The following is a 22,386-nucleotide window of genomic DNA, read 5'->3' as shown; positions in this document are numbered from 1 at the left end:
AAGCCAGAAAATGAAAATCAAGAATTAGAGCATCATGAGGTTCCAGGAATTAATGTTTACAGTCTTGGATGTTTATTTTTGTAGGCTTTACATTGAAACATTTAGGGTATTGTCATGTACATTATTGATGTACACCTTTGCTTACAGGGTGCCTGTGCTCAATAATTTACAGATCAATTTCTGAGAGTCAGGATCATTAGCCCATGCTTGATTGATCATTTTCCAGTAATGAGGTACAGCTTTGGTATTTGCAGCAGACTATTATGTTAAGAATTAGGATATGAAAATAATAGTTAAAACAAAAATCTTGATTCAGTGTCCAAAGTTTCCTAAAGATGAGCATCCTTACAAATCTTAATGTACTCTGCACTTAGAGATTTAAGGTAGTTCTAAGGACAGCATTAGTGCTAAAATGTCAGTGTTGGAATAAGAATGACCTTCTCTAGTTATTCACAAAGTATCTGTGCTCATTACTTTAACGAGATGTTAATGAGGGCAGTAGTCATGGATTTGCACTGAGATCTAACATCTTAATCTCAGTTTAGCACTCAGGGGAATGGGAGGAGGCCTTTCAGCCCCTCAAGACTGTTCCGTTATTCAATTAGATCATGGCTGATTTGTATCTTAACTCCATTTCCCCGCCTTGGCTGTGTAACCCATAATCCCCTTACCCAACAAAAATCTATCAATCTCAGCCTTGAAATTATCAATTGACCCTCAGCCTCAGCAGCTTTTTGGGGAGAGAGTTCCAGATTTCCACTCCTCTTTGTGTGAAGAACTGCTTCCTGACATCACCCCTGAACGGCCTGGCTCTAATTTTAAGGTTACGCCTCCTTGTTCTGGACTCCCCCCATCAGAGGAAATAGTTTCTCACTGTCTACCCTATCAACTCCTTTAACAATCTTTAACACTTCAATTAGATCACTCCTTAATCTTCTATACTCAAGGGAATACAAGGCCAATCCATGCCAACTGTCCTCATAATTAAGCCTTTTTAATCCCGGTGAATCTGTGCTGCACCCCCTCTAAGGCCAATATATCCTTCCTGAGGTGCCCAGAATTGAACACTGGACTCTAAATGTAGTCTAACCAGAGCTTTGTGCAGCTGTGGCATAACCTCTTTGGATTCCAGTCCATTGAGATAAAAGCCAACATTCTACTACCTTTTCAAATCATTTTTGTGCCTGTAATTGTGACAATAGATTAACACTCATGGTGCTATTAGGTTGTTTCTGAGTGTCCTTGTCACCCTCTTTGTGTTGAGTGTTTCCGACGCATGATCCCAAATAGGCCACCATTCACTGCCTGCTCGAAGCAGGAACATTCCACTCCTGATAGGGAGATTCCAGGCTTCTATAGCCTGGAGGAGTTCTGTGTGTAAGACATCAGATTCATTTTAGTTTTAGTTTTAGAAATACAGCACTGAAACAGGCCCTTCGGCCCACCAAGTCTGTGCCGACCATCAACCACCCATTTATATTAATCCTACACTAATTCCATATTCCTACCACATCCCCACCTGTCCCCTACATTTTCCCTACCACCTACCTATACTAGGGGCAATTGCTAATGGCCAATTTACCTATCAACCTGCAAGTCTTTGGCATGTGGGAGGAAACCGGAGCACCCGAAGGAAACCCATGCAGACACAGGGAGAACTTGCAAACTCCACACAGGCAGTACCCAGAATTGAACCCGGGTCGCTGGAGCTGTGAGGCTGCGGTGCTAACCACTGCGCCACTGTGCCAGCATTTATTGCCCAAACCTAATTGCCCTTGAGAAGGTGGTGTTGAGCTGCCTTCTTGAACTGCTGCAGTCCATGTGGGGTAGGTACACCCACAGTGTTGTTAGGAAGAGAGTTCCAGGATTTTGACCCAGTGGCGGCAAAGGAACGGCGATATAGTTCCAAGTCAGGATGGTGTGTGGGTTGGAGGGGTACTTGCAGGTGGTGGTGTTCCCATGCATCTGCTGCCCTTGTCCTTCCTGGTGGTAGAGGTCGCAGGTTTGGAAGGTGCTGTCAAAGGAGCCTTGGTACGTTTATGCAGTGCATCTTGTTGATGGTACACACTGCTGCCATTGTGCATCGGTGGTGGAGGGAGTGAATGTGTGTGACTGGGGTGACAATCAAGAGAGCTGCTTTGTCCTGGATGGTGTTGAGTTTCTTGAGTGTTGTTGGAGTTTAGAGTCATAGAGAGATACAGCACCGAAAGAGGCCCTTTGGCCCACCGAGTCCATGCCGACCATCAACCACCCATTTATACTAATTCTACATTAATCCCATTTTCCCTCGCACATCCCCACCTTCCCTCAATTCTCTTACCGCCTACCTACACTAGGGGCAATTTTTTTTACAATGGCCAATTTACCTATTAACCCGCAAGTCTTTGGCATCCGTCCAAGTAGAGAGTATTCCATCACACCCCTGGCATGTGCCTTGTTGACAGTGGACAGACTTTGAGGAGTCAGGAGGTGAGTTACAAGCCTCTGACCTGCTCTTGTAGCCACGGTATTTGTATGGCTACTCCAGTTCAGTTCCTGGTCAATGCTAACCCTCAGTATGTTGATAATGGCAGATTCAGCGATCATAATGCCATTGAATGTCAAGGTGAGATGGTTAGATTTTGTCTTGTTTGAGATGGTCATTGCCTGGCACTTGTGTGTCACAAATGTTATTTGCCATTTATCAGCCCAAGCCTGGATATTGTTCAGGTCTTGCTGCATTTCTACACGGACTGTTTCAGTATCTGAGGAGTCGTGAATGATGCTGAACATTGTGCAATCATCAGCAAACATCCCCACTTTTGACCTTATGATTGAAGGAAGGTCATTGATGAAGCAGCTGAAGATGGTTGGGCCTAGGACACTACCCTGAGGATAATAATGTAGCTAAGCATACAAACATCAATGGAGAGCAGCACAACTGTATTAGCAAGCAAAATAGTGTGCAATGCCAATGCGAATTACTTTTGTTGACAGAATAGAGCTAGCTACACCACGTCACCAGGTGGTAGATGGAACTTATCGAATGACCTCTGTGGATTCACACTGTGTCAGGAGTGTAAGTTCATCCAATAAACTATGAAACTCAAGGAGAGGATTGTTATTGTTGTCATTGAGGTGAAGCAGTAGAAAAATCAGCAATAGGAAGACAGACCATTTCTCAGATTGCTCTTGTCACAAGACAATTTAACCCATGATGGTCTCTGTTTGTGCAACTTCTCCATCTGCTTGTAATATGTGTCTGAAGACAGGGCAGCCAACAAAAGGGCAGTGATCTCCAAATCAGGAGAATTTTATCGGGTGAAGCAGATCATACTTCAGAAGAGTCATGTAAAACATGAAAAGCAGAGTGGAGCAGGAAGGGACAGAGAGATTAACGGTAAGGAGCCAAGACTAGTTTATTCATCTTGACAGGCTGTGAAACCAGGTATCTCTCATGAACAAAATGTAATTTGCTCACCAAAGCTAGTGACAAAATTAGATAAACACAATTACAAATAAAGAGTGCCCTTCAGTTCCTCCAGTAAAGCTATTCTCAAATTCACATGTCTATATTTCAGTCTAACACTGTCGATTCCGATTCAGCTCTGACAAGATAATTATTAACAAAATGTTTTTATGCAAAAAGTTGAGCGGTTGTTACTGCATGTATTATTTAGTTACGAAATGTTTAGTCATTATCTGTAAGATAGTACTCCAGACTAACCAATTTGTGTTGTCATGAAAACCACACCTGCCAAAATGAGACATATTAATTTCGTCATATGGAACATTAATTTTAAACTGTTATTGGACTGAAAAAAAACTTGGTTTAAAAGGCCACTGAAACATGGCTGCACATTTTGCATTCTAAGAGACAGTTGCTTAAGGGAGACAATGGAACTACTCACCGATTCAATCAACAAAGATTGGTCTGGGCAGCAGTGATGATCCACATCTTGTCTGTTTAAGAGACAGCACTAAACCCCCCACCGAGAGCTTTGAAATCCAAAGACTGCAGGAGAGGTTGTTCGAAATAAGGGGTTAGTCACGTGACTAACCTGCTGGCCAACTTGGAGTTAATTGAATTGTGCTCACAGAGCAGTTGTAGAAGAGACTGCAATTTGAAGACAACAGAGAAGGAAGGTCTCTCCCTGACTCCCTTTCTCTCTCTCTCATGAAGTTCCAGGGATCCATGGCAGCCACTGAAACCTCAAGATAGAAAACTCCTGCAGCTAAACAAGTTTGAAAGTATGCACTGGGCCCCAATGAGAACTGCAAGACAACTGCAATCAAGTACTTTACATCGAATCCAAAAGCCAGCAACTGAACTCCAGCTATTACTTTAAACCTTTCCCCTTCTTTCTCCTCCTCTGTCTCTATTTGCGTGTGTGTGTTTATTGCGTATGCATGCTAGCATGGTAGCTTCACATATTTCCAGTAGTTTTAACCGAATTAGAGTTTTAAGGTCAATAAACTTACACATTCCTTGTTTAAATCTGAGAAAATCTGTCTGGTTGATTTCTTTGCGATCACAATTAGAGAGCAGTGAACAAGGATTCACTGAGGGGAAGCTAAAACACGGTGTTTTAAAAATTAAACCCTGTTACGGCCAAACCAGGAAAAGGCTGAGAGGGGAGCCCTAGACCCCTGCCTCACCTGGTCATAACAATGTCCAAGCCAAATCTATTACCCGTTAGCAAAGGTGCACTTTTAACATAATGTAATTATATGACACAGACAACTTTCAAATGACATTGGCCACTCAGGTTATCTGCCCTCAAACTAGATAGTAAATGATGTACATTGCAGTTACTGATCTTTGACATACTTAGCTGCTAGGTAGCTGCTAGGTTATTTTAAACACAAGGTTAAAGGCTTAAAGCAGGGGTGTCCAACCTTTTTACGTGGGGGGGGGCACATTACAATTTTTGTCTTATATAGAGGGCTGCTGAGACAATTTCAGACAGGTAAAGCCACTAAAAATGTATCTTACTATCAATCAAAACAACAAGAAATGTATATTTTACGAACATACGAATGCATGAATTAGGAGCAGAAATAGGCCATGCGGCCCCCTCGAGCCTGCTCCGCCATTCAATAAGATCATGGCTGATCTGTGTGTCTCGAATTCCACACTCCCATCTACCCCCAATAACCTTTGATTCCCTTGCCTATCAAGAATCTATCTACCTCCGCCTTAAAACTATTCAATGACCCCGCCTCAACCACCTTCTGAGGCAGTGAGTTCCAAAGTCACACAATCCTCTGAGAGAAAACATTTCTCCTCACCTCTGTAAAGAAGCTTTAAATGAGAAGACTAATTTATTGACTTACTTTCTGTTCACTATGTTGGACACTGATTTAGTGAGATACCTGTCATTTTTTGCTTGCACAAGTAGTCAATAGTTTCCTGCACACTTGTAGCGATACAGTATTCCACATAGACATCCATCTGTCAGGAGTGATCTTGATTGCTCTCTCTCCCTCCATCCCCCTCTCTCTCCCTCCTTGTCCCTTTCTCTCTCCCTGCTCTCTCTCTCTCTTCCCTCTTCCTGTCCCCTCTCACTCTCTGCCTCTGTCCCCTCTCACTCTCTCTCTCCCTGTCCCCTCTCTCTCTCCCTGTCCCTCTATCTCTCTCTCTCTCTGTCGCCCTGCCCCTCTCTCTCCGTCCCCCTCTCCCTCTGTTCCTCTGTCTCTCTGTGTCCCTCTCTCGGTCCCTCTCTTTCCCTCTCTCTCTCCCTCTGTCTCCCTGTGTCCCTCTCTGTCCCCCTCTCTCTCTGTCCTTCTCTTTGTCTCTTTCCCTCTCTCTCTCTCCCTGTTCCTCTGTCTCTATCTCCCTCTCTCTCTTTGTCCCTCTCTCTCTCTGTCCCTCAATGATAGTTGCAGAATGCGGGAACTCTCAGTCGAGCAGTTTTGCGATTGGTTAGTTTTAAAAAAAAGTCACACCTGTCACTTTCACACTGACAGGTGATTGAGCAATTCACCTCCGATAGTGCAGCACTCCCTCAGTACTGCCCCTCCGACAGTGCAGTGCTCCCTCAATACTGACCCTCCGACTGTGCAGCGCTCCCTCAGTACTGACCCTCCAACAGTGCAGCACTCCCTCAGTACTGACCCTCCGACAGTGCAGCACTCCCTCAGGACTGCCCCTCCCACAGTGCAGCACTCCCTCAGTACTGACCCTCCGACAGTGCAGCACTCCCTCCGTACTGAGCCTTCGACAGTGCAGCACTCCCTCAGTACTAACCCTCCGACAGTGCAGCACTCCCTCAGTACTGACCCTCTGACAGTGCAGCGGTCCCTCAGTACTGACCCTCCGATAGTGCAGCACTCCCTCAGTACTGACCCTCCGACAGTGCAGCACTCCCTCAGTACTGACCCTCTGACAGTGCAGCAGTCCCTCAGTACTGACCCTCCGACAGTGCAACACTCCCTCAGTACTGACCCTCCGACAGTGCAGCACTCCCTCAGTACTGACCCTCTGACAGTGCAGCAGTCCCTCAGTACTGACCCTCCGACAGTGCAACACTGCTTGTGGTAGTGAGTTCCAAATTTTCACCACTCTCTGGGTAAAAGAAGTTTCTCCTGGATTTCCTGTTGAATGTATTAGTTACTCTTTTATTATATTGATGGCCTGTAATTTTGCTCTCCTCCACAAGTGGAAACATCTTCTCTCTGTCTACTCTATCAAACACTTTAATAATTTTAAAGAACTCTATCAGGTCAGCCCTTAGCCTTCTCTTTTCTCGAGAAAAGAGCCCCAGCCTGTTCAATCTTTTCTGATTGTTATAACCTCTCAATTCTAATATCATCCTTGTGAATCTTTGTTGAACCTTTTCCAGCACCTCTGTATCCTTATCCAACACTGTGCTCAGTGCTCTAAGGGTGCGACTGCGGAAAGTAGCGGTTCGAACTTTGCACTCAAATCCTAGAGTAGGACTCAAACTGACAACCTCCTGAGCAACTGAACCAACCTTCAATCACTTCCTAACCACATATTAATCTTCTCCAGTGCAGGAATTCATTAACAGAGTATTCAGTGATTATCCACTGCCCTGTTCGTGTAACCAGGTGAGACGAGATGGTCGAAGGTTTCTTTGAATGCTTTGTGTTCCTTTAGGATTTCTAATTCATCTCAGCAACCATCATCAGTTTAAAAACCTGCATATATCTACTGGAATATAGCAACATTCAGCCCCTTGAGCCTGTTCTTCCAATGAGGTCGTGGCTGATCTAACTCCAGAAACCTGCCTTTGCTGCGTATCCTTTAATGTCTTTGGTTAATGAAAATTTATCAATCACAGGTTTAAAATTAACCATTGATCTAGCATCAACTGTCCTTTGTGGAAGAGCGTTCCAAACTTCTACCACCCTTTGTACAAATGTTTCACTCCTGAAAGGTCTATCTCCATTTTTTTTGTCTTTACCCCCTAGTCCTAGACTCACCAACCAGCAGAAATAGATCTTCTCAATATTACAACAGTGGTTACAATTCAAAAGTACTTTATTGACTCGAAAGCACTTTGGGATGTCCTGAGGTCATGAAGGATACTATAGAAATGCAAATGTTTCTTTCTGAATGGGGGAAAGGTTCTGTTACAAAGCAGAAGAGGGTTTTGGCTGAGGTTTCACAGAAGATTGAGAATATTTAAGAGTATCGTAACAAGGTTGTATGTCACTCACATGCACACTTCCTCGATCCTTTACACTGAAAATTGGCATAACTTAGTACTTGTGCATGTAAATTCCAAGAAGGTTCAGGACCATAATCATCTGGAAAATGCTTAAAATCCATCTTAAAATGTTGTCACTGTGGCAACTGTTTGTAATTTATAAGAACTCTCCTAGCTATTTTCCAAATTCTCTATTTGCTTCCACAGTCTCATTGTAACATTTGCTACAACCTCCATTCACTCGCGACTCCTACAGACAGCGGCCAAAAAATAGCAATTACACTTCTTGTCAAACCTTTAGGAAATTGTGTCGACGATGCGGAGACATTCTGAAATCCTTGGAGATTGAGGGGAAGTAAATGACTTTCTAAAAAACAATGGAGAATAGACAATTGCATTATGTTGGAATGTTAGATCCAAACATGCATAACTCTAAGAAGTGTAAATTAGATTTAAGTCACATACAGAAATGAAAATAAAGATTGGTAAAGAACAATGTGATTAGGCGACAGGTTTAGATAGAGGATCTGGATCGGCGTAGGCTTGGAGGGCCGAAGGGCCTGTTCCTGTGCTGTAATTTTCTTTGTTCTTTGTTCTAATGTTGCATTGAAACTTTGCAGTAAATCTATTGATAGAGCTATTTCAGAATGAGGCAATGCTTAACATTTCAATTGGTAACATGAAGATTTACATATATTAATGATGCCAATTAAATATACATCAGGACCAGAAAGATCTCAGAAAGAGCAAATGGCCATTTAAAAAAAAATCATCCATGGTATGTGAACGTTGCTGGAAAGCCTGGCATTTATTGCCCTCGAGAAGGTGGTGGTGAGCTGCCTTCTTGAACCGCTGCAGTCCATGTGGGGTAAGGACACCCACTGTGCTGTTAGGGAGGGAGTGCCAAGATTTTGACCCAGCGACAGTGAAGGCGATATAGTTCCAAGTCAGGATGATGTGTGACTTGGAGGGGAACTTGCAGGTGGTGGTGTTCCCATGCATCTGCTGCCCTTGTTCTTCTAGGTGGCAGCAGTCTGTAGTGAATTAAATAATACAGCTTTCCTGGAATTTCTGCTTTCCTGCATTTAATATGCCTTTAAATGCCCTCCTGTCATAACTGCAATTATTTTTATATGGATGAATCTCCACATCACTTTGAAATGGTACTAATATATTTTAGAATAACAATGTTACTGAAGAGATAAAAAATGGATATCAGAATGCCTTTTTTAAAAACTTGGTAAATTCTGGAAAAGCACAATGGGTCATCACAGAATGGTTACAGCACATTCGGCCCTTCGTGTCCATGCTGGCTCTCTGCAAGAGTAACTCAGCTAGTCACCCTGCCTTTTCCCCAGAGCCCTGCAAATTGTTTCTCTTCAGATAATTATCTAATTTCCTTTTGAAACCCACAACTGAATCTGCCTCCAATACACTCTCAGGCAGTGCATTCCAGATCCTCACCACTCGCTGTGTAAAGAAATTTTTCCTCATGTCGCCTTTGCTTCTTTTGCCAGTCACCTTAAATCCTGTCCTCTGCTTCTCAATCCTTCCGCCAATGGGAAAAGTTTCTCCCTACCTACTCTGTCCAGACCCCTCATGATTTTCAACATTTCTATCAAATCTCCTCTTAATCTTCTCCAAGGAGAAAAGCCCCAGCTTCTGTAATCTAACCACATAATTTAAGTTCCTCATCCCTGGAACTATTCTCATAAATCTTTTGTGCACCCTCTCTAATGCCTTCACATCCTTCCTAAAGTGTGGAGTCTAGAATTGGACACAATACTCTAGCTGAGGCCGAACCAGTGTTTTATAAAGGTTCAACATAACTTCCTTGTTTCTGTACCCTGCCTCTATTTATAAAACCCAGGATCCTGTATACCTTTTTAACTATAGTCTCAACCCATCCTGGCACCTTCAACAAATTGTGCACATATATCCCCAGGTCCCTCTGCTCATGTACCCCTTTTAGAATTGTACCCTTTATTTTAATATTACTTCTCCTTGCTCTTTCTACCAAAATGTATCACTTCACACTTGTCCGCATTAAATTTCATCAGCCATGTGTCTGCCCATTCCACCAGCTTGTCTATGTCCTCTTGAAGTCTATCATTAACCTCTTCACAGTTCCCAATACTTCCAAGTTTTGTGTCATCTGCAAGTTTTGAAATTGAGCCCTGCACACCTAAGTCCAGGTCATATATATAGATCAAGAAAAACAGTGGTCCTAGTACCGATTCCTGGGGAACCCCACTATATACCTCCGAGAAACAACCGTTCACCACAACTCTCTGTTTACTCTCACTCAGCCAACTTCATATCCATGTTGCCACTGTCCTTTTAAGTCCATGGACTTTAACTTTGCTGGCAAGTCTGTTAAGTGGCACTTCATCAAATGCCTTTTGGGAGTCCATGTACACCACATTAACTACATTACCCTCATCAACCCTCTCTGTTTATCTCATCAAAAAACTCAACCAAGTTAGTTAAACATGATTTGCCCCTAATAAATCTGAGCTAGTTTTCCTTAATTAATCCACATTTGTCCAAGTGAGTGTTAATTTTGTCCTGGATTATCCTTTCTAAAATGTTTCCCACCACTGAGGTGCCTCCACAATTTCCACCCTTACTTCCCTCAGTATCCTCGGATACATCTCATCCAGTCCTGGTGACTTCTCAATTTTAAGCACTGCTAGCCGCCATAATACCTCCTCTTTCTCAATTTGTAGCCCATCCAGTGTCTCAACTACCTCGTCCTTCACTATGACTTCAATCAGTAATTGAAAAACAAACCTGAGAAACTTCCAGTTGGTATTCTTCCCAGAATTGCCCTGATCCTGATCAAACTGCTCTACATATCGAGCATTTTCTGATTTCATTTAACATTCTTAATGATATTAATGTATAATAATTAGTATTTTGGGTTATAGATTTCTTAAAATATTATATTGTAATATGCAGCTCAGTAATGAAGGAAGAAGAAATCGCTGTCTATGATGTTAAGAGATAATGAAAGATCTAACCTGCAATTTATTTAGTGAATCAGCTATCTACACTCTGTGTTGTAATTGTGACACCTATGCTCTTTTAACGCAGGGAACGGCGTGTGTAATTGTGGAATCTGTGAGTGCTGGGATGAATGGACCGGGAATGCCTGTGAAATTTGGATTGGATTGGAAAGCTATTGAAATTCCACAGTAACAGAAAGGACTGCTGAATGTGGTATCGCTTCTGCTGCATGACTAAGGATATTACCAGAAGCAGTCTTCAAAATGCACTGCACTCACAAATAAACATCCTCTTTTGCTAACATATCCATTTTAGGTTTGCTATTTGGCTTGCACCATCGGAAGCCAACACACCAATATAAATGGCAAAATGACCTTTAGTGACAAATGTACTGGGGTCATTAGCATGGGTGTCCAACAGCTATGTTGCCTTTTAATGAGATGAGCTTCTATAGCCAATAATCTACAGGTATGCTAGCAAACTGTTTTCTTGTATGCCGAGCAAATGCTTAGGAATTGAGGTCACAACAGTATTATTTTGGCTGTTAGCAAATGTGCTACTGATTATTTCCCCATGTTGGCAGTAAATCTGTGAATGGCTAAGAGATTTGACTGATCGGCAAATGACTGTTGTAATAAATATGGACTGGTGCAGGAGCTGCCTGTTCTGACAGTCATTCAATAAGTGATTTAAACAACTTATACAGCTTCCTAGTGTAGTCTATTTTTAACCATGCTTTTACAAAGATGTACTTACAGTTTGAATAAAATGAATGACATTATTAAGCAATGTGTCTGACTTGTCAGTTTGTATTACTTCTAGATGCCACTTGGATAATACCAGATGAAATGGTTATTTTCTCCATTAGAAAAAAAATCATCAATATAAGATAGTCACTAATAAATCCAATAGAGAATTCAGGAGAAATTTCTATACCCAGAGAGTGGTTAGAATGTGGGACTTGCTACCACAAGGAGTAGCTGGGGTGAATAGCACAGATGCATTTAAGGGGAAGCTGGATAAACAGGGAGAAAGGAATAGAAGGATATGCCGATAGGGTTGGATGAATCAGGACTACTAGCCTACCCGGTGACTGCCTTTTTATAGTTTATGCAGTCTTTCATTCACCATTATTTCTAGCACACCTGCCTGTAAACTATTCTGTTCAGTCCCGCATACTGGACTAGACAAGGTGCAATCGCTTACCGAGTGAGTTGTGAATCTTTGGAATTCTCTATCCCAGGGAGCTGTGGATGCACATTCGTTGAGTATATTCAAGGCTGAGGTTGGTAGATATTTGGACACTACATGAGTCAAGGGATATGGGGATAGTGCAGGAAGGTGGAGTAGAGGTAGAGCTCTGATCTTATTGAAAGGCAGAGCAGACTCGAGTGGCCAAATGGCCTACTCCTGCTCCTATTTCTTATGTTCTTATATTGATAGAATTTTTTTTCACTATGTATTTTCAGAGCGTTATTTAAAATCTATTTGCTCAAGGGATGATGGTAGAACTGGTGAGGATACATTTATTGCCCATTGTAAATTGGTTTGAGCAGGTGATAGTGGTGAGGCTTCTCAGTGAACCAAGCAAGAGTTTATAACCGAGTGGCTCATTTGACTGATTTAGAATCAAATACATAGTAATTAACTACTGTATGTCACATGCATTATTATTGTTAAACTTTACACTATACAAACTAATATTTGACCCAAACACCAAACACCAGTCTCCCAGCGTAGATGGGTTTTATTTGTGACTGTGTTAAACCACATACCTGTTTGATTCCATCAGTCCCATCAAACAGAAGCACCTTATGTTAACCACAATTCAACAGCAATTTCTCGAGCCCACTTAAGAATATGCAAATAGACTCTGTGCCAAAATTATTCAGAGCACCCTCTGTCCTTTTATGTATAATTCTGCACATCACAAGTCGATTTCTGGAATCATAACCCACGTGCCCAGTGGGAAAAGGTTTATAAACATTCTGACCACACTCAATGATGGCCTGATGTGCACACTTACAATTCAGGGATGAAAATATGTAAAAAAAAAAATGGGCAATGGAGCTAAAATGGATCTTTGTTGTCCCAAATCTCACCCTGGACAGAGCCAGAGCATACTGGCCACACTTTATCCTTGTAAAGTTTATGGGCTATTGGTGCATTATGGCTTCATAGAAATATTTTATTCAATATGTTGTATTTGTGTACAACAAATGATAAACATTTAAACTGTACAATGCAGACAAACTTTTTTGCATATATGTATGTAAATTTAGTAATACATACCAACAGTTCTTGATACATACAACCTACTACATGCAGTTCTGTTTCATCATTGCCATCCTTCTCCCATGCAACAAATGAGACAACAGACAAATTAGGAACCGAAGCACAAAGAACTAATATCACCCTCTGCTGTACTTTTTTTTTTAAAGAAAACATGATAAGAATTAGTTTGTCAAGGACAACCATTCATTTGGAAAAAACACTCTCACGGACAACTCATGAACAATAAAAGGAAAAAAAAAACAGAGGGGTTAACAACCATTGTTATTAACAAAAATAAATTCAGCCTAAATTTAATAAGCCAACTGGTTTGCGAGGGGCAAACGGTAAGGGCTCACTGCCGAAAACTGCGTGTTGTATGCGGTCTCTGGGAACACCAACTCCCCCATAAAGCCAAAATCAAAATTACTCTTACAAGTGGTTTTATTTTTAATCACAGCATTTAATTAGCTCAGTACAGAGACTCCGCGCTGGCTGGCCGATGTGCTTAAATCTTCTTTTCTGCTCATTTAAAAAAAAAGAAATCAACACAAATATTTCATTGGACAAACAATGAATTATAAATTGCTAAAAGTTATCAGATGTAACACACTAGCAGCGTAGCAGCAGCAGAGCGACATTTCCTACTCGTTAAGAATCTGCAGAAATTGTAAAATAAATCAGAAATATTAGAAAGGCGAAATACTTATTAATAGATTTCAAGCTTGTAAGAACTGCAAAACCTGCAGCTTGACAAACAATTCCTCGTAATGCGGAAACACTTTGACCATCTATATTACAAGTAAATCTGATGAGAAAATGCGAAAATGTTTGCACAATCTGGTTGAAAATAAAATGGTTGAAACATACTGAATAGTGCCAGACTACAGAATGGCTTTCATTAGTACAAAGCTTGTCTTTGAAAATTCACATTTATAAAGCCCTACTCATTATTTTCTAAATTAGTCTTCCTTCACAGTGCAGCAAAGTCATTATTTTCTGATTGTAAATTAAACTCAGTATTCACACTTCTCTCCTTTTTCAGTTAAAATGCATTTTTTATGATTTCCATTCTCCATTAGATTGGATCTCGTTATATTTATAGTAAGCGGCCATGACTTTCACGACTCGTCTTTGTTCTGAGGCAGTGGTGTTCGTAAACATGTTTCAGAATAATTTTCATTCAACAAATGACAGTTTAGCTAGGTGTATGGGATTCATACTTGACTTCATTTTGGTAATACTGCCATTGTGTACTATATTTCCAAAGATTTAACTTAGCTTTATAAGGATAGTTTTTCCTGAATTAAATACAACTTTTTTTTTGCCATTTTACTTAGTTTGATGCTTTCTCAAATCCTATGCTCGGGAATTATAACATCTCAACTTTCTGTTCAATATTCATCAGAATAAAACACTTCTCACTTGGTAGAATTACAGTAGAAAGTATGTTGAAGAAATTTATACCTAACACGTGTTAAAATTAGTGGAGGAGCACAGTTAAAATATAGATGTTGCATTTTGGTTTTTTTTTTATCAATGTTTCAGCACTTTGAAGACTGTTTCGCTAGAATCCTGCAGTAAGCAGTTATCAGAGTAAAATGAGAAGTTCTAGTTAGAAAATTAGTTGGCTGAAAAAGACTCAAATTGTTCCCTTTTCTGGCTTGTTTATTTCAGTGGAATAAGATAAAACATGGAACAAATCCAATTTGAAAATAAGATGGAGCTTTTTGACATTGTCTTGCGATTAGAAAAAATACTATTTGAAGCACTTAAGAATGACTGAATAGTTCGGACAAATCAATTATCTGGAGATTAATATGACTCACGGTAATCGCCTCCTTTTCCACTGGGGCTCTTGGTTTTGGTATGCATTTAAAAACAAGGCAAATCACCTTCAGCCCAGCAGTTTCCAGTGACTAATGGCCAGCTGCATGCTGGGCTAGAGGTATGCTGGCACATTGACCACAATGAGCAGTACTTCATGCTGAGCTTAAAGAGGAAAAGAACATAAAAAAAACCTCTCTCACAAATCTCCCTCACAACCATTTAAATCCTTGTTTTTATATCCTCCAGGGTGATAACAAAAGTATCTCCTTTGAGCCCCACCTCTTGTTGCCATGGCAAGGACACACACCAGTAGCTTTGCTTATGCTGGACAGGAGTGGGTCAGAGCCCCATGACTTGTCGTTTCAGCATCTGTAGTGGGCCACGTATAGCACAATCCCAGGTTGGTGAAAGTGCAACTCAAAATTTCCAAGGATGCAAGGGGGGGGAAGGAAGGAGGGAGAGAAGGAAGGTTTGGCTTTTGTGCACGGACTACCCAGATTTCCTAGAGTCCAGACACAATTTGGGTGTAGTGGGCCCTGCTTACTGGACAAGGTATATGGCACCACTACCATGTGTGTGGAACACAATGTCACAAGAAGGGAACTGTGGAGGAGCTTGGTGCTAATCAGAGCACCTTCTACTGATTGTGATTGACTCGATTCCCTCTACATTACCACCAATCTAAAGAGCAATTCATCAGACTCTGGGCAATCTTTTCATTTACATGTCTAGTCAATAGTCTGAGACATTGATTCCATTGCCCATTGATGCACATTGTTGTGATAATATTTGCTGATGCTCCCCATATCCCTGATAACTGGTTTGTGTTTCCAACATTGGAGTCAACCCAGCAATGGCGTTTTACTTTTCCTGTCGTCTACTTTTTCTTGATAGCAAAAAATACACAACAGTCCCTGCGAAAGAAAAAGAGGTTAGGACAGTGCATAGAGCAGCCATGTTAAAAAAGGAGAGAGGGACTTAGTCCTGGATGAGCAGAGATTTACAGCGATGATCTGCGATCCCCACTGCTGTCTACTGCGTTACAAATTGAAAGGTCCGAAACACTTAACCTTCTCCGGGACTCAAAAAAGAGAGACTCTTTCAGGTGTGTGTTTAGCAGGCAATGTACCAAATGCAGTTGTGAAATACGTCATTCTCATGGAGTGTCACAGTTAAGAGGAAATAGATAAAAGGCATTCCATTATCTTGGTAGGACATCCATGGTCAGAGTTTAGCTGGTTCTCCAGATGTCTTCTTGTTGTGGAAATAGCTACGCATTGGGATTTATCCACTTGCAATGAAATAGACCAAAGACTGCAATGAACAAGGGTTCACTTGCTTTACCTGATCCACAGACATTAGAAGGAGATAGTCTGCCAGGAATAAATCACACAACAGTGTAATGGTTTAGGAATTCACGTCCTCACCAAGATCAGGCTGGCTATGTTGATTTGTTCTTTTTCACTTGCTTTCCTCCATTCATTATTGCAGAGGTACTTGTGCTTTTACTGGGGGTGGCTGCGTTTTTCGGTACGGTTTCACCAATGTCGTGCAGTGATGGCTCACGGTACATGGCAACTGCAAGTGATCGGAGAAAATGCACATGTGAAATAGCCTCCTGAGTTTTTGATGGGCAGCATTTGTATTGTTCACAACAAACTCTAACTTGCCTTTGCTCCATGACCTGCTGGTCAGTTATTCTCTGTGACCTTGTCCTATCAACACCTCTTTTGTTATCTCTTGCCCCGTCCCCTCATTACTTGCTTAAAACCTATTACATTTCTAGCCTCTGCCAGTTCTGATGCAGGGTCACTGACCTGAAACGTTACCTCTGTTTCTCTCTACACAGATGCTGCCAGACCTGCTGAGTATTTCCAGCATTTCTTGTTTTTAGTTCAGATTTCCAGCATCTGCAGTATTTTACTTTTATCTAAATTGCCACAACCTTTCAATAATTATAAGGATTGGGTTTTGTTTGTCAGAGGATATGAACCTGGAAAGCCAGGTATCATTTTGTTCCGGTTTCAGATCCAGTAATATATTTCAATGTAATTTACAAGCAAGAGGAGGTTTGCCAAACCCTTTAACATAAAGTGGTTATGCTTTTGCATAATTGAAGAGCAGAGAACTTGCCTCCCTGATTGAAAAGCCAGAGAATGTGGTTTTTCTTCGTAATTAATGAGCTTGCTAATAAAATTCCATTCTCAGCTATGGCACGTTCCAAATTTTAACCTTGAGTAGATTTCAGGTGTGGGGAGGAGTGGTGGAGCTGAGGAGCTGGTAGGTGGTGTAGGAAGTGTGGTGAGGATGAGGGAAGGGAGGAGGAGGGGGAAGGGGGAAGGTGGGGTGAGGGTGGGGTTGTGAGTGAGGAACTGCAGTGGGTGGTGGTGAGGGGGGAGGGGAGACAGGAGCCCAGGAATGGGGTAAAATGACAGCATGGGGAATTGTGTAGGTGTGTGTGTGTGTGTGTGTGTGTGTGTGTGTGTGTGTGTGTGTGTGTGTGTGTGTGTGTGTGTGTGTGTGTGTGTGTGTGTGGTGGGGGGGGGGGTGGTGAGTAGAGTATTGGGGGAAGGGAAGAGTGATGGGAAGGGGATAGGATCAGAGGGAGAGGGCCAGTGCAAAACGCCAACACTGTGAAAGAATTTCAGAATATCCAGAATTGGAAGAGTGATGGGAAAAATACAGGGAGAGTGGGACAAATTGGATAGTTCTTTCAAATTGACAGCACAGGCAGGATGGGCTGAATGACCTCCTTCTGTGCGGTATGATTCTATGAACTCCTGGGCATCGTCTCCATGCCACCTGTCAGCTGCCCACCCCCAAACATACAGGAATCAGCAACGATCCAGTTGGCAGGACAGGAAGTTTAGGAGACTCCGGGGTTTGCTTAGCGGACTAACACAAGCATTAGCGATACCAACCCTCCAGGATTGGCCGGAGTGTGCAAGAATTGAATATTAACCCCCCAGGACACTGCTGAGGGCAAACATCCAGGAGAAAACTCACAGGGACATTAAAAGCAAATAATTTTCGTTCACCACTTTTGTTTATCAGTTTTAAAAATGTTGGAATTGGGAAAGAAAAGGATATTTGGGTGACAGTCAATCAGGTTACAGAGAGTCTGGTCATGGGAAGGCAGGGCACCGGGGGAATAGACACGTGGGGGTGCCCAATGGGAGGAGAGAAGGGGTGAGGCAGTTGGAGTGAGGAGGAAATCTCCAGGAATTGGAGTTGGCAACCTTAGAAAGGTACTCCTCCTGCCCCCCCCCTCCCCACCAGGAGTGTGTTGGGGTTAGCAGGGTTCAGCATGGTCCCACAGGTGTGCAAGGGGTGAGGGAAGAGCAGATAGTCCTCTCTCAGCAATCTGTCCCTCCTGAGCCTTATAAGGAAGAATTTGACATGTACCATGGAGGGCAGCTTCAGTCTGGCAGGAAATCCTCTTCTAACATTTGCTTCAAAAATGAGAGTTGGCAGACAGAGCATGCCCAGCAAAGCTACCATTTGGCCTGAGCCATCTTGAGGCCCAGGTAGAGTTGGCCAACTCTGGTTGGATGTATCCCTGGAAGGTTCATCATATGACCTCCAACCTCTAAATGCCCTGCCCTACGCTCCCACCATTGGTCGCCTGACACATCCATCCTTGAGGTGCCCCACCTTCCCGCAACCAATTAGAAAGTGAACAGACTGTTACCCGATTGGATGAATCGTGACTGTCAGATGAACAGCCATTTTACCATTGCCAGTATCTTTATGACTAATTAACAGTAGTGTTGAAAGAAATGACATAAAAAAGGCAATTTATTTTTAATGTCCCTAGGATTTTTCTCCTGGATTACTTGGGCAGCATCCTGGAGACTAATACTTAATTTCTGGAGACTCCAGAACAGTCCTGGAATTGGCAACGCTAGGCCAATGGGCTTTATTTGCTTGGCTCTGGTGAGCTGTGTGTGCCATTTGGGATAATAGCTTGATACTCACACCTGGAGGTGATGGGGCAAGGGGGGAAATCAGAGCATTGATGTGGTATTGCACTGGTGTATTTCTGTAGGGCATTCCTGCTCTCCTGGAGGGTTGGTATCGCTAATGCTTGTGTTAGTCCGCTAAGCAGACCCCGGAGTCTCCTAATGCTCCTGTCCTGCCCACTGACTCGTTGCCGATTCCTGGATGTTTGGGGTGAGCAGCTGACCTGTGGCGTGGAGATGACGCCCAGGAGTTCATAGAATCATACCGCACAGAAGGAGGTCATTCAGCCCATCGTGCCTGTGCTGTCTCTTTGAAAGATCTATCCAATTTGTCCCACTCTCCCTGTATTTTTCCCCATCACTCTGTAAATTTTTCTTTTTCAAGTATTTACCCAATTCTGGATATGTACCCTGGATTGAAAGTCTTTCACAGTGTTGGCGTTTTGCACTGGCCCTGTCCCTCTAAGCCTCCCCTCTCCCCATTACACCTCCCCTCCCCCAACACCTTACTCACCACCCCCCACACACCTACACAATTCCATGCTGTCATTTTACCCCATTCCTGGGCTCCTGCCCCCCCTCCTCCCTCACCACCACCTGCTGCAGTCCCTCACTCACAACCCCACCCTCACTCATGACAATAAAATATGAAAAATGTTTTTTTGAGCAGACTCTGCAAGGAGTTTTGGTTAGGCCACTCAATGCCAGTGTAAAGCAGCAGACGTGCAAAAGGCATTTGTGCCTTAAAATCACAATAGGATCCTAGGTACCAAATTGCATGCCAAAAGTGACCCTCCTGCCTGAAACAGGCAGGTGCTTGAGCTGCCTAAGGTCCCTACTAAGCTGATGGCCACAAAACCATAGCTGATGTTATTTTCAAGTCAGTTCCAATCCTATAACTTAGATAATTTACCTGAAGTAGAACTAATCCTATCCAAACTGGGAGTTTAGATGGCAAAAAGACTTTCATTCAGGTCCATTAATAATCATTCCGAGATAGAGGGATGCACTATCTCAGCCAGATTCAAGCTCATTCTGAGAGATGAAAAAGATGTTTATAATAACTGAAGGTGATAGGATCTGTTTTCCCCAATCAGATTAAAGGAAGCAGCTTTCAGAGGATATCTGCCTAGTGACAGTGGATTATAGCAGTTATCTGTGAACATTCCAAAGCAACTTGCGATAGTTGAATACACAGTGATCGAATCATAGAACAGTACTTCAGGAAGGAGGCCAATCAGCCCATTGAGCCTGTGCTAGCACTTTCGAAGAGCAATTCAGGTAACCCACTCGCCCGCTCTTTTTCCATAGCACTGCACTTTTTTCTCCTTCAAGTATTTATCCAATTCCCTTTGTTATGCTACTATTGAATCTGTATCCACCACCCTATCAGGCAGCGCATTCCGAATCCTAACCACTCGCTGTGTTAAAAAGCTTTTCCTCATGTTGCCTCTGGTTCTTTCCCAATCACCTTAAAGCTCTGGTTATCAGTCCATCAGCCATTGGATACTTTCACTTTATTGACTCTAAGCCACAAATAGCGAAACGTTTACAGCTCACTATCACTATTGATACACCAGGCCCTATGTCACATATGTTTCACTGGCAAAACAATATTTTGCAGTAGGGGAACATTTGCATTAGTTGCCAGATAGATATAGACTACTGTCTAGTTGTTGCTTCACAAGGAATTGTGCACCAAGATTCACAGCACCCCAACTTCAGTACTATGGCTACAGCATAAGAAAGTAGTAAAGGTTAAATATTACAATCAATATAAAAAAAGGTTATTCAAAGTGGCATCTATGCAGAATTCAATTATTAATCAACAACATCTTGAATTCATATAGCACCTTTAATGTAGTAAAACATCCCATGTCGCTTCACAGGAGCGTTATCAAACAGAATTTGACACCGAGCCACATAAGGAGATAATAGGACAAGCTTGGTCTAAGAGTTAAGTTTTAAGGAGTGTCTCAAAGAAGGAGAGAGAGAGATGGATAGGTTTAACGAGTGAATTTCAGAGCTTAGGGCCTAGGCAGGTGAAGACATGGCCAGCAATAGTACAGCAATGGAAATCGGGGATGTGCAAGAGGCCAGAATTGGAGGAACACAGAGATCCCAGAGGATTGTGGGACTGGACAAGATTACAGAGGGCCATGGAGGGATTTGAAAACAAAGATCAGAAGTTTAAACTCGAGGCATTGCCAGACTGGGAGCCAATGTAGGTCAGCGAGCATAGGGGAGATGGATGGACAGGACCTGGTGCAGGTTAGGCAGAAAGGCCAGAATTGGAGTAGCGCAGAGATCTTGGAGGGTTATAGAGCCAGAGGAGGTTACAGAGATAGGGAGGACCATTGGAGGGATTTGAATGATAACTATTAATAATAATTAGATGTACACTTAATGTCACATTTTCGATAATACGAGTCACTGGAGAAGTCACACATTTATGGTTCTCGAACTCGAGCGGATTGGCTGGTAATGCCTTATCGAATTCTCAATTATTAATTCTAACCACCCACTTTCTAAACCTTTCCTTCCACCCTGCTACATGCCACATGTTCATTTGCATTACATCATCTAATTAGTTGCAAGAACTTTAGTTTTAACAAGAATTGTTTTCCAATCCATCACTTTGATTGAATTGTCAATTAAATCACTCAAGTGGAGGCAGTTACAGGGAACTGAGAGAACATAGGCCGTGTTTGCTGAAAGAGCAGAGGCCTGAAACGTTGACTCTGTTTCTCTCTCCACAGATGCTGCCAGACCTGCTGAGTATTTCCTGTATTATTTTTTTATTTCAGATTTCCAGCATCAGCAGTATTCTGCTTTTGTGTTAATTCCTCATACTGTGAGTCTCTGTTGCAATTTTCAGTTACTGAAAGGGATTCCAGTCAATGTTTTAGCGGATAAGGAGGATCAGCAGAGACTACACACTGCCTTTGTGAGATATCGATGAGCATGCTTTGACTATTGCTTTGAAAAACCATAGCTTTAGATGGTGACTCCTCCAAGGGCGGCTGTGTAACATCCAAATAGACAGGCCATTCTTCCCTATAACTGCCTGCATTTGAATGATTGGATTGATTTTACCCTCTGCTCTGATGTTAGAGTGACTCATTTCTGAAATCAAGAACTAGCTTATTTGTTAATTTCCAAAGATTTATTTAAAACTAGTTTCTACTTGTATTTATGGGAGTGCTACAAATACAACAACAGGGGTGCAGGGGGTGAGGGGGCGTGGCCTCTGTAGAATACAGACTTTATCCCATTCATTGCTGGATAACTCATGGGCTTCGTAACTGAGTGCCGTACCATCAATTCTATAGCATTTTACAGTCTGCAATCTAAACACCAGTGAAAAATGGATGGGTTTGGTCGGATACATCAAATAATTGAGTCACCAACAAGTCTAACGCAACTGATGATGAGCAATTTACCTTCCAATGGTTTGGGCAGGAAATGAGATGCTGGTTTGGTTTTCTTCACGCGATTTCCCTTCATGATTTGGCCATCCTTGTTGAAACCCAGATACCAAGCTCTACCAGATTCCTGCTGTCTGTACAGCATTGATGAATAGATCACATAGTAGTTCTCATACACTGATTCCTTAAACTTGCATTCAGGTGTAAAAAGTTCCTGTGGAGCAACAACAT

The 22,386-nt window shown here is 42.3% G+C and overlaps 2 protein-coding genes across 3 annotated transcripts in view; one reads left to right on the top strand and one right to left on the bottom strand.

Moving 5' to 3' along the window:
- The window catches only part of itgbl1 (integrin, beta-like 1), a 151,413-nt gene extending 139,985 nt beyond the window's left edge, over positions 1 to 11,428 (top strand). The window contains exon 11 of the mRNA XM_068032928.1: positions 10,752 to 11,428. Coding sequence (XP_067889029.1) covers positions 10,752 to 10,843 — 92 coding nt within the window. The 3' untranslated portion in view covers positions 10,844 to 11,428. The remainder of the gene's footprint in view (positions 1 to 10,751) is intronic.
- Positions 11,429 to 13,625: 2,197 nt separating this feature from the next.
- fgf14 (fibroblast growth factor 14) overlaps positions 13,626 to 22,386 on the bottom strand; it is a 159,323-nt gene continuing 150,562 nt past the window's right edge. The window contains exons 4-6 of one of the 2 annotated variants that reach the window (XM_068032926.1): positions 22,171 to 22,369; positions 16,275 to 16,343; positions 13,626 to 16,035 (exon numbers count right to left, since the gene is read on the bottom strand). In XM_068032926.1, the coding sequence (XP_067889027.1) occupies positions 15,938 to 16,035; positions 16,275 to 16,343; positions 22,171 to 22,369 (366 nt within the window). In that variant the 3' untranslated portion in view covers positions 13,626 to 15,937. Of the gene's footprint in view, positions 16,344 to 22,170; positions 22,370 to 22,386 lie in introns of both variants that reach the window. The other variant, XM_068032927.1, reaches the window with a different exon arrangement.

The sequence above is a fragment of the Heterodontus francisci genome, chromosome 6, assembly GCF_036365525.1.
Source record: "Heterodontus francisci isolate sHetFra1 chromosome 6, sHetFra1.hap1, whole genome shotgun sequence".
NCBI lineage: Eukaryota > Metazoa > Chordata > Chondrichthyes > Heterodontiformes > Heterodontidae > Heterodontus > Heterodontus francisci.
Note: the sequence above shows the minus strand (reverse complement) of the source record. Positions and strands in the feature narration are given on the sequence as shown.